At 36.9% G+C, this 12811-nt stretch overlaps 1 protein-coding gene across 3 annotated transcripts in view; it reads right to left on the bottom strand.

Annotated features, from left to right (window-relative positions):
* The window catches only part of AGGF1 (angiogenic factor with G-patch and FHA domains 1), a 32182-nt gene extending 19734 nt beyond the window's left edge, over window positions 1–12448 (bottom strand). The window contains exons 1-5 of one of the 3 annotated variants that reach the window (XM_019728152.2): window positions 11861–12448; window positions 9298–9400; window positions 4528–4736; window positions 3516–3680; window positions 1111–1299 (exon numbers count right to left, since the gene is read on the bottom strand). In XM_019728152.2, the coding sequence (XP_019583711.2) occupies window positions 1111–1299; window positions 3516–3680; window positions 4528–4736; window positions 9298–9400; window positions 11861–12070 (876 nt within the window). In that variant the 5' untranslated portion in view covers window positions 12071–12448. Of the gene's footprint in view, window positions 1–1110; window positions 1300–3515; window positions 3681–4527; window positions 4737–9297; window positions 9417–11860 lie in introns of all 3 variants that reach the window. The other 2 variants (XM_019728154.2, XM_074328809.1) reach the window with 2 other exon arrangements.
* Window positions 12449–12811: the final 363 nt, after the last annotated feature.

The following is a 12811-nucleotide window of genomic DNA, read 5'->3' on the forward strand; positions in this document are numbered from 1 at the left end:
ACAGAAAAACCATTTTTGGTATTTTATGTCACATACTCTTCTATTGCTAGGTATTTTCAGTGAAAATAATAAACAAAAACAAATCAAATAGAGAATAGAAAATAAATCCCAACAGAATCTCAATTCCATATTTGAACTTTAGTATTATACATTTAAAGGCTTCTTCTTTGGTTAAGAAGAGAAAAACATGAGACAGAATTTGAAGAGTAAAGTATCAAATAGCTGCCACAATTCATAAAATGCCAATACAACAAATAAGCCTCCATTCCTGCCTATAAACCACCAACCTTGTCCATGGAGTGATAATGCATCAATAACATTTTTTATATTTTCCTTCTTTCAATTTAAATTATATCATAAGCATTTTTTAAATTCCCCAGTCTTTATAACTACCATTTTAAGGCCTAAGTAATGCTTTTTAAATTAAATGTTCTATCATTTTTTTTAACCAATATCTGTGGACCATTCGCACTCTTAGTTTTTTTCTGTTCTTATAAATATTGCTATATAATTATACAAAAGCACTTTATTTCTTTGGACTTAAAAAAATAATTACCAGAAGTGAGATTTTCCAATTAAAAAATAGCAACATTTTTATGGTTATTCATACGAATAGCCAATTTTCCAAAAAAATACCAATTTACACTAATAAATATGTACCTCCTCTATATTTGCCAGAAATAGATTTTTTAAAATTTTTGCTAACATAATGGGTAAGAAATTGCTCAAAACGACTAAGAAAGTTGAACTTTTATTTACGTCTACTTACAAACTGTTTTTCTTTTATTGTGAATTGTACATTGACATCAACTTATCAGTTGAGGGTCTGAAAGTTCTTCCAAATTATGTAATACAAGAGCATTTTATCTGCGTTAAATCTACCTCTTTCAAACTTTTAAGAAATTCCTTTAACTTCTAGTAACTGAGAATTTCTGAAAAAGTCCATTTGGCCCATGTGAATGCCTCTTGGTTAATACATTCTGATATCTTATTATCTTAATGGATATATTTGAAATACAGAGTTAATGAATGATTTTCAGTTTCATCAAAAAATTTTGGTTTAATCATGATATCACCAGTATGTAAATTAAAAATTTATGAAGACAATACCTTTTCCTCATTTGTTGTAGAAGAATCTGGATCCTTTCTTCTCTTCTTCAACTTTTTATCTTTACTTTGTTTTGTGCCAGAAGTCTGGTAAGGCTGCAGATCTACTCGAGAATGAAATTGATATCGACCACTTTCCACATCACAGTAGTAATAAATTCCAGTGGAAGGGTCATAATACAGTTGATTTTCCTTTCAAAAATCAAGAAAACAGCAAGTTTTATTTACGTAAGATGAAATAAAATAGAAAAACAAACAATAGAAATATCAAATATATTCAAATACAGTGAATATTGTTTCTTTTAAGATAATGAATAAAAATATCAGAATGAAAACAGCTTGTAATTTTCCAAAATACTTTACCATTCAGTATCTGCTCTAATTTTCATAGTGAGAAAAATGAGTACATTTAAATATTAAATTAAATCATGAAACTGCCAACATTTGACCATTTTTTAACTTACAGAAACAGCAATTTCATATGGTTCAACTTACTACATTAATGACCAATGATAACAAGAAATATTTTAGGAGTTATGAAAACTAAGGTATCCATCATAAAAGCAATTCCAGACTCATTATCCTTATTACACGATAATGGTTCAACAGTATAAACCCCCAAACACTTCTCTCAATGTTATAAAACAAAAATTTGCACTTTAATGTTCATGACGAAAAGTTCTAAAGAAAAATTTGAAAATAAGGTTAACTTCATAAATACAACATAACAGTCTACATAAAGAAATCAATTAAAAAAATCATTTTCACCAATTCTACAGTAAGTAACAGGACTTACAAGTGAAACAACCATGCAAAAATGAATTTTGGAAAATTATGGAAAAAAACTAGAAAGATAAAATTATGTCATCATCTGCATTTATTAGATACTGGCCAGTACTCTATAATCAAGAGTTAGTTGAAAGTCTGTATTTTCTTTACAAAAGACTTTCATAAATCCATGCAGATCAGACCTGGAAACATCCTATGATGCATTGAGATTAAGAAACTAAAATTTATTGAAAAAGAGTAATTTATTTTTCTAATTGTTGATATTATTGCAATTTATTGTCTTTAATCCATTCTGTAGATCTCTTACAAAAATATTTTGAATTTTATCTCTTTCCCTTAACTAAAAACCAAAAGGAAGCATTCTAATCTTTATTTCTAGTGACAACAGAACTTTCATAATTCATATCTTTTTAATCTGTTGTCTTTCACCCCAAAATATAGTTTCAAAATGTTTTGAATTTTATTTAATTAAATAAAATGAAAACTAGCATAATAAAAATGGTAAAACAATAAATTCCCTAATTTACTGAGGCACATAACCTGCAGAATGTAACTAACCATTTGCAGAACAGATATCAGGAGGAAAGATACAGAAAGGAAGGTAGAAGAATGACAAAGACTAATGTTATATACTTGGACACTCTGTATTCTCCTAGAAACCAGATAAGTACTAGCTACTCTCTTTGGTAATAAAGAGTTTAAACATTAATTTTCTGAGGATTAACTAGCATTGTCAATTAGCCTATTCCTGTAAAAGAAAACCCTCTCTTTACAAAGGATTTACAAGGTTAACAATAGTTCCAGGAACGGGAATGGTGAACATCTGCTTCACTTTTGGGCACTATATTCTGTAATTCCTGAGGACCAGATCACATGCCTAGACCATGAAGGCTGAGGTATGTGGGTATGTGAGTTCTGTCATCATTGTCATCAAATCTTGAATAAAATCCAATTAAGTACCAGACTTCAACAGCCATAACACTGTATTATAAATCAAGAACTTAATTTTCTGGTTCTGTCCTCATCAGTGGTCCATTACATTTCTGATTCCACACTAATTACCTAGTTCTCACTGTTAACAGATTGATTTTTAAAAAGTGAAATGTTTAAAAGTCACAGAATATAAAACACTGACTAATAATAAACATGCTATTGAAAATTCAAGAAAAAGATTCCCTCTGTGGCCTCAAATGGATTCATAAAGTATTTAAAACAAACACAAAAAAAAACCTTACCCCAAGCCTAGAATTAACAATATCACTTTCTCATAAAGACTATGAAAAAAAATGTTAGGTTAGGTTATTAAACACTTTACAACAATGTAGTTAATTGTCTGCTTTTATTAATAAGTGCTCTAACATTTTTGTATGTTACTTTATGTATAAAAGATCAGACTTCTCTAAAATATTAATCTATAATAATCACAATTAACTTATTTAATTAAAAACCTAGAAGTGTAGCATCATAAGCTATTTTATAATTCTTTTATCAAATAGCTTTTATCAAACATAATTTTTAAATGTAGCATCTTGCTTTTCTTAATTCACCTTAGGTTTAAAATTTGGTATCAAGCAGCTAAATATAGAACCATACAGGATTAAAAGGTCTGAAATACTTACAGAATCATAATAGAAACCAGTGCTGTGGTCAAAATACAGTCCAGTATTCTCATCATAACTAAATCCAGTCTGTGACACAGCAGCTTCTGCTGCAGCTCTCAAACTTTCAGCTAATGATGAACCTTCTAAGGATGTATCTTCTATTGCTAATGCAGATGCTGGCTCCTAGGTAAGACACATTCACATCAAATAAGACAAAAACTTCCTTATATCAACTTAAAAGTTAGCAGAATTCGAAACAAATAGACTTGAAAGCTATTTTAAATGATAAGACTTTTATTTCTGCAATGGAAGGGATGGCCCATCAATTACAATTTGATCCATTTAAAAAAATATTTACTAGTGTATCAGTTAATTCAATTTTAACCCAGTTTTGAAGACACTAGTAGTGAGTGACTATTACTCAAAAATAAATGCCTGATACCATAGGGAAGCAATCCACAAAATACAAATTCTGAAGTATTCCTCAAGGCAAACGATCTAGATTCTTCAATAATTATAAGTACTAAGGGAAAATATTTTTAGAAGAGAGAAGAAAAAGCTATAGATTATATGAGATACATTACAATATCAAACAGTTGCACTGTATGAACATTACTGGGATCCTGATTCGAACAAACTGTAGAAACAAATTTATAAAACATTCAGGGAAATTTGAACAGTGGCTGGATATATGACATAAAGAAAGCACTGAAAAATTTCTGGTGTGAACATGGTTATTGCAGTGGTGGTCCATAATTTTTTGGTTGAATCAAAATATACTGACAAATTTTCTTTGTTTTAGTTTATTTGCATCATTAAGTTTTGGGAACACACAAAGTAGGAAAAAATTACACATATGAACAAGTTCTAATATTTCTTAAAAACTGTACTAGTCACTGTATAATTATATGCAGAATATTTACAACCCTGGTATATATTTTGATGGAGCAGAGAAGTCAATTTGTCTGCATATTAACAATGAAGGGCAAGTTCTTGGGCATCAACTGTTTCATGTTAAACACTTCATTACCTGTGAATTTGAGGCAAAATGGTCCTCTTGTCCACATTCAACCTTTTCCGTTATATCAGTACCGGTGTAAGCATCACTTTCTACTTGTGACTGGTCTTTAGTAGGATTATAAGTAGAAGCTTCAATATCCTGATCTTGCTGAACAGAGAGTTCAGTCACTTTATTTGGAAGACTAATATCCTTATTATAGTACGTCTGATAATAATAATCTGTAGAAAAAACAAATAAGTGATATATTAGAAGTGTATAGAAAAAGGAATTAATTCCAAAACATTGGCACTGAACTAAGACAGCACACATTACAAATTTTTACAATTGTATTTATTAATAAATTAAAATTGATGGTGCAGATAAATCTGCAGATGCCAATATCTTTGATTCTAATGTCATTTTCAGTACCCTAGCTGTCAAGCTAAAAAGGATAAAAATAAAAAAACAGGCAGCAGATTTGGATTTTCCACAGCACGAGAAAAAAATGAAAACAGGTAGATAAGTTGTGTTCTATCAAAAAAAATATGAAATAGCAACTCTAAATAATTTCTAAGCATATACCTTAATATCATTGCATATCAAATGACAATGGAATAAAAACAACAGGTCAAGGGTTGATTTTTCTGTCAAATTTCTCTCGCGGTGCTGACTTTTTAAAAAATATACTATTATACAGATATGTAATGTTAATACTATTGCTATGTTTAGCTAGTTAGCTAAATTATGTACTAAATAAAACAAGGCAAAATGTAATGGGAAAAATCATTTCTTGTGATCCCTACTTATTAAAACTCAGTTGCTCAGTTTTTTTACCTCACAACATAATGCCACTGACGAGGTCATGGTCGTGGGCTCACAAATCCCACAAAGACCTAAGAGACTGGCATTGAACACAATGCTAAATGGAATGCATCAACAAGAAAACACACGCCCCACACAATATCAAAACTACAACTAAACTACAGAACACCAATCACTAAAATCGCCTCAAGTATAGCTGAACAATAGTATAACTAAGGATATACAGAAGTCATGTCAAGACTGGTAGGAGGGGTGGAGACGTGGAAAAGGCTGGTCCCACACCCATGTATGGTGGTAAAAAGTCAGGAGGGATACCTTAGCTGCAGAGGTCCCCCCTGAGAAACAAAGGGACCCAGCCCCACACCAGGTTCCCCAGCCCAGGATTCCAGTGTTGGGAAGAGAAATCCCCCTAACTTCTGGCTGGGAAAATAAGCGAAGATTGTGGCTGAAAGAGATGGAGGGCTGCTGGAGTCCCAGGGCCCATGCATGGCCTTACTGATGGACTCACTCTGAGCTCCTGCGTTGGGGCAGCGGCTCGAAAGGTGCCAAGGACATATGGGGAGGAACAGTATGGCCTCAGGACAAGTGCTGGGGGCAGCTTTCTCCCAGACAGAAGTGCTGGCAGAAGCCATTCTTCCTTTGTTGAGCCTCCCTCCCCACCCAGCCCACACATGCAGCACCACATGTGAGTCTCCATCAACCTGGCTAACACCGTTCTCTCTGTCCTGGTGACTACCTGAGACCCTGCCCCACCCAACTAGTGGGCCCACCCAAGCTGCTTCTAGCGGCTTGTCCATATAAATGGCCTGCCTTAAACCACACTACAGACTTTCCTAAAATCTATCAAAGGTTCAAAAACCTCAAACAAGCAGCATCTGGCCTCAGCATGCCCCATACCTCTTGCTAATCAGCCCCAAGCCTGGCATTAGCAGCAGCGGACCTCAGTTCACAGCTTAGCCTCTCCCAGGCACTTCCAAGCCCAGCACAAGTGGCAACCACCTGCAGGTCACTTAGTAGATCATACCAAGTGGCCATGGGCAGAGCACACGCAATGGCTGACACTGGGCTGCACCAGAGCTCCTCCCAGAGGCCCTTAAAACCAACACACCCCATGGTCAGCTTCAAACCACACCAGAGCACCACCCAACCACCTCCACAAACGACACACCCAAAAGGCAGAACTGGCAGGCAGCAGAGCCCCAATAAAGTGAATCTTGCTCCATGGGGTCAGCCCCTGCACAACAGCTCCACTGGTTGTGAGCCAGTCCTCACAACCAATCAGACTGAGAGTCAATCCCTCCCACTGACATACAAACAGCAATCAAGTCTCAACTATAACAGGAAGGTATGTACAACCCACACAAGGAACACACCTGTAGCACCTGGCTCAGGTGACCAGGGAGACTGGGCTCCACAGGCAAGTAATAAATAAGGCCAGTCTATCAAGACCAGGAGGCATAGCAGCCCTACCTAATACATAGAAACAAACACTGGGAGGCAGCCCAAATGAGGAGACAAACATGTCCCAAATGAAAGAACAGAACAAAACTCCAGAAAAAGAACTAAACAAAATGGCAACAAGCAATCTACCAGATGCAGAGTTCTAAACACTGGCTATAAGGATGATCAATGAGCTCAGTGAGAACTTCAACAAAGGGATAGGAAATATAATAATGGAGATAAAAAACATAAAAAGGAACCAGTCAGAAATAAAGACTACAATACCTGAAGTGAAGAATACATCAGAGGGAATCAACAGTAGATTAGATGAAGCAGAGGATCGAATCAGCAATTTGGAAAGAAAGGTAGCAGGAAACACCCAGTCAGAGCAGCAAAAAGAAAAAAGAATCCAAAAAATTGAGGATAGTTTAAGGAGCCTCTGGGACAACACTGAGCATACTAATATTCACATCACAGGGGAACCAGAAGGAGAAGAGAGCAAGGAATTGAGAACCTATTTGAAGAAATAATGACTAAAAACTTTCCTAACCAGTCTATTTATTTTCCTAAATAGACATACAAATCCAAGAAGCACAGAGAGTCCCAAACAAGATGAACCCGAAGAGAAAAACACACCATAATAAAAATGCCAAAGTTTAAAGACAAAGACAGAATCTTAAAAACAGCAAGAGAAAAGCAGTTAGTTGCCTACAAGGGAACTTCCATAAGACTGTCAGCTGATTTCTCAACAGAAGCTTTGCAGGCCAGAAGGGACAGGCACAAAATCAAAGTGATGAAAAGCAAGAACCTACAACCAAGATTGCTCTACCCAGCAAAGCTATCATTTATAATCAAAGGACAGATAAAGAGCTCCCCAGACAAGAAAAAGGCTCAAGAGTTCATTATCGTGAACACACAATGTGATTTATAGATGATGTAATACAGACTTGTACACCTGAAAGCTATGTAACTTTACTAACAATTGTCACCCCAATAAACTTTAATTAAAAAAAAAGAACAACAACAAAAAAAAAAGGGTTCATTATCACCAAGCCAGCCAGTATTATAAGAAATGTTAAAGGAACTTCTTTAAGAACAAAAATAATCAAAAATATGAATAGTAAAACGGCAATAACTATATATGTAACTAAAATCATTTTAAATGTAAGTGGATTAAATGCTCCAGTCAAAAGACATAGGGTGGATGAATGGCTAAGAAAACAAGACCCTTACATATGCTGCCTACAAGAGACTCACTTCAGACTGAAAGACACACAGAGACTGAAAGTAAAGGGATGGAAAATGATATGTCATAAAAATGAAAATGAAAAATAAAAAAGCTGGAGTAGCAATACTTATACCAGACAAAATAGACTTTAGAGCAAAGGCTATATATAACAAGAGACAACGAAGGACCCAGTAATTCCACTTCTGGGTATTTATCCAAAGAAACCCGAAACACTAATTTGAAAAGACATACGCATCTATATGTTCATGGCAACATTATTTACAATAGCTAAGATGTGGAAACAAACTAAGTGTCCATGGATAAGCAAGCAGTGGTACATAAATACATGGAATATTACTCAGCCATAAAAAAAGAATGAAATCTTGCCATCTGCAACAAGATGGATCAACCCAGAGGTTATCACGCTGGGTGAAGTTAAGCCAGACAGAGAAAGACAAACACCCTATGATTTCACTTATACTGTATGGAATCTAAAAAAAAAAAACAAAATAAGTGAACAAACAAAACAGAAACAAACTCACAGATACAGAGAATTTTGATGGTTGCCAGATGGGGGGGATAGGGGGAACGGGTGAGAAGGGGAAGGCATTAAAAAGTACAAATTGGTAGTAACAAACTAGTCATGGACATGTAAAGTATAGCATAGGGAATATAGTCAATAATATTTTAATAACTATGTATGGTGTCTGATGGGTACTAGATATACCGAGGTGATCACTTTGAAGAGTTATGTAACTGTCTAATCACTATGTTGTACACCTAAAACCTAATATAATATTGTATGTCAACTGTAATTGAAAAATAGGAGAACTGACTCTGGGTGATAAACACACAATGTGATATACAGATGATGTATTACAGAATTGTACACTTGAAACCTATGTAACTTTACTAACCATTGTCACCCTAATAAACTTTAAAAAAAGAAAAATAAAACATTATTATTTTTTTTAAAACGGACCATTTCAATTTTAAAAAAAAAGAAAACATATGCCCCTGGGTCACAAGAAAGACCAGATGAGTAGATGGCTCACAGCATGACAAAAATTACTCAGTGAATGTGCCACTGAAAACATAGTAACAATACTATGTATTTATAGGAATGACAATACATTTCTACTTTCCCCTCAGAAGAGCAAATAGGAGTATCTGCAAACACCCAATCTAGAGAGAAGACAACATGATAACAGTTCTCCTTTATCTAGAGTTTTGTCTGTTTTAAAGAAAACTTCCCGTTAACATGATGTGAATGTGACAGTATTAGGATATCTCCACTATCAACTGAATACCTGAGATTGACCAAGGCGGGTGGTTCTCTGTTTGTACTTCTACATCAGACTTTTTACTATCTTCATTTCTCCCACAATGGAGTATTTTACTGAGCTCTTCTACCTGAAAAAAAACAAGGCTTTAGAGAAAAATAAATCACATAACAATCCAGTAATATACCCACCATTCTCCTGAAATTACAATAGTTATTTTTCTCGGTAAAATTTTTAGAGAAGTATCAGTAGCAGCTAGTTTCCTTTTCAGAAAAACAAAAAATCCTATAATTGACTTTCTTTCACCTTTTACATTTGCAGAGGGAGATGTTTTTATACTTACACTCTCTTGCTAAACCTCAAAATATCCCCTTCAAAAATCAGATTGACCAAATAGGACTTTGTGAACGGGAAGCTTTATTTCTAATAAATAAGAATGTTTTTATACTAATATTTTAATCAGTCGGCAGTTCTCCCTAAAGAATTATAAAAAAATTAATTCCCATGTGTTAAATTATCTAGTGTCATTCAGTGTCGTCCACCTGGAATTAACTATTCACTTAAATATACTAATACCACTCATATACTTTAAAATACTTTTTTCTTTAGTAGTCTTATGACTAAATAACTGCAGCAGAAGAAAATAGAGGGACTGCCTCAGAAGGGCATCTATCCTCCCTGTGCCTCAATGAATGCCAAAACCAGAGCAACAGAGTAGAACTACCCAGAGGTAGATGAAACAGCCCCTGTCAGACAGGACCTCAGTGTGACACTACTAAAAAATAAGATTCTCAATATTTCTTTAATGATACACAGAGCTTAAAAGGAAAAAGGTGGTAAGACTCATTATATACAGATTATCTCAGTTATCAGATATGCTGGTACAACCAGGGCTGGAACTAGGGTGAAGCAAGTAAGGCTCCTAGGGAGCAAATTTAAGGAGGCACTCAGTCTCAGCTTCCTCCAAGTACAGGGTCTATTCTGAGAATGAGTACCCCCTTAAATTTTTCACCCCAGACTACTGATTACCTTGCCCTAGTGCTGGGTCTGCTACTAACCACTAGGTTCTGTGAACTAGATCATTTATTTAGTACCTGCTACCTGCTAGGCACTATACTTGGTGGTAATCTGGATAACATCTTATTAATTCTTAAACCACCTTACAAATTAGATGTCCTAATCCCTTTTACATGTGAGAAATCTGAAGAGATAACGTAACTGGCACAATGCTTTTCTTGCCTCCAAAGCCTACACATTTTATGTTTTTCTAACAGTTCACCCTCGATTCTCAACCCATTTTTTTTTCTGTTCCAGATAAAATACTATTTAGTAATTCCAGATGACAGTTAACAACCAAACTCCACCCACCACCAGGGGAAGCTGACTAGGAGAGTAAGGAGTTATTATCATCATAGTCAAGATTGTCTATGCATTTCAGTTTTCCATGTTAGACCACTAACACTAATAACCAAAATGCTGGCTCTTCAAAGATTAGTAAACTGTTTTCTTTTAGAATCTATATAGCAAGTACTTGAACAATCGGGGCATTATAAAAGGGTGTTTTAAAATGCTATCTATCATGCTCCCCTTCCCCCAAAATACTTTTACCAATATTTGTAGTCTCCTAACAATCCATGTATATTGTAGGTAGTCAAGAACTATTGAGTAAACAAACTCAAATTTTCTATAACTCTATACAATGGGCACACCAAGTCACTGCAACTCATCAGATATTTTCATAGATCATTTGATAAAAGCCTAACAGTTTGATGACGTTTTAGGGTTCAGCCTATACATGTGGCTTTAGGACTGATACCAATATACTGCAAAAGACTAAACAGTTTCATTGAAATTAATAGTTATGTGGAAATTAACTTGTCAGGAGACAGTGTAACTGTCCAACACATCAAGTCTGAAAAAATTATGTTCCTGTTTAAAATTTTAAAAAGTGACACTTTAAATTTTTGTCTTTAGTGTATTTGATAAAAATGAAATTAGCTGCTTAATGCCTCTAACAAAGTTATATCTTCCCTACTTCCACCAGAAAACTCAAGATGATAAACGCCCAGAATAACCACCTTACACTGTGTTCAACAGTTTGTAAAACTGTAAAAGTGTGTTCACATTTAATTTGATTTAACCTTCACCAGTGTAGTACTAGCCTTCTCATTTTATGGGCAACCGAGGCTCAGTATCAATTCATACATCTAGTGAGTCAAAGATGGGATTCTGACTCAAGTCCAGCGTTTTAACAAACTCAAAAGTGACCTAGAAATAGGATTAACGTGTCTACTGCCAATGGGACGTTACAAGTGAGAATGAAGACAACCTAAAATTCTGAAGTTCAACTCACACCACCTGTAACTTCTGCTCTCGCATTTATCTAAATCGAGTAACCCGAACTTTCAGGTGTGCTCCAAATGTACTTGGAATTACAATCGCACTGAACTTTCATTTCTTTCAAGTACTCTATAAATTGTAGAGTAGTTCTGGGCCCCTGCCAGGGAGTCCTTCCAATACTATCAGAGGCTTCGAAGGCCTCGTCCAGGGCGGGATGGGGCGCAGGGCTGCGAGCAGGCGGACCGCGCACCTGGGTGCGGAGCTCCTGGTTGTTGCTCTCGGCGCTCTGGTACAGACGCTCCGTGTGATGCAGCAGCTTCTCGATCTCCCGCACCTGCCGCTTGCAGCTCCGCAGCTCGTGTTCCAACTTCTCCACCTTGCGCCTCAACTGGGCCAGCTCCGACTCGGGAGAGGTGGGTGGCGATGGTGACAACGAAGGCGACGGCGCTTCGGAGGCCATGGGGTCCGGCGCAAGGCGGCCCGTGGGCGGGGAGGGACTGAGCTCAGACCGAGGCAGATGCAGGCGGGCCCTGAAGCCCCGGGAGCGCGCGGGCAGCGAGAGGCGGCCGCACACCCGCCCGGCCGCGGCGGCCCCTGGCCATGACGCCCAGAAGCTCACTGCCCGGTAGCCAGAGGAACTGCGGACAAGCAGCAAGGGGAAGGCGCCCCGCCCAATCGGCCCGGCTTTGAAACAGAAAAACTTTATTGGTAACTACCTTCCCCAGCGACCGAGACAACCGCAGGAGCGCTGCAGAAGTGGGAGGGCCGGAGAAGTCAGGGCCCCAAGTGCTCGGGCTGTTCCTGCTCTGTACCGGAAACGATGGCGTCGGCCGTGGGTGGGGCTGAGACCGAAAGGGAAGCGACGGGAAGCGGGAAAGGCCTCACGGTGCACATGCGCACTTCCCGGCGGCTGAGGGGCATCCTGTCCGTAAGGGTGTCGGAAAGTGGCTACCTGGAGAGTTGGCGTGATGGAGGAGGTCGCAGCCTCTGGTCTCAGCCTTGTGTCCTTACGAAGCATACTACCTACGTGACATCCTTCACAATTGATTTTGGTTTTGTAATATTTTTTCTTAGTTATTATTTTGTACCTCGGATTGTAATCATACCCCTTAGTTCACAGCACATCACCAACATTGGCCCATGAACAGCTAGCTCTTCTCTTTGGGGTTTTGGTTTGGTTTGGTTCGGTTTTTGTTTTACT

The sequence above is a fragment of the Rhinolophus sinicus genome, linkage group LG03 (assembly GCF_036562045.2).
Source record: "Rhinolophus sinicus isolate RSC01 linkage group LG03, ASM3656204v1, whole genome shotgun sequence".
Lineage (NCBI taxonomy): Eukaryota > Metazoa > Chordata > Mammalia > Chiroptera > Rhinolophidae > Rhinolophus > Rhinolophus sinicus.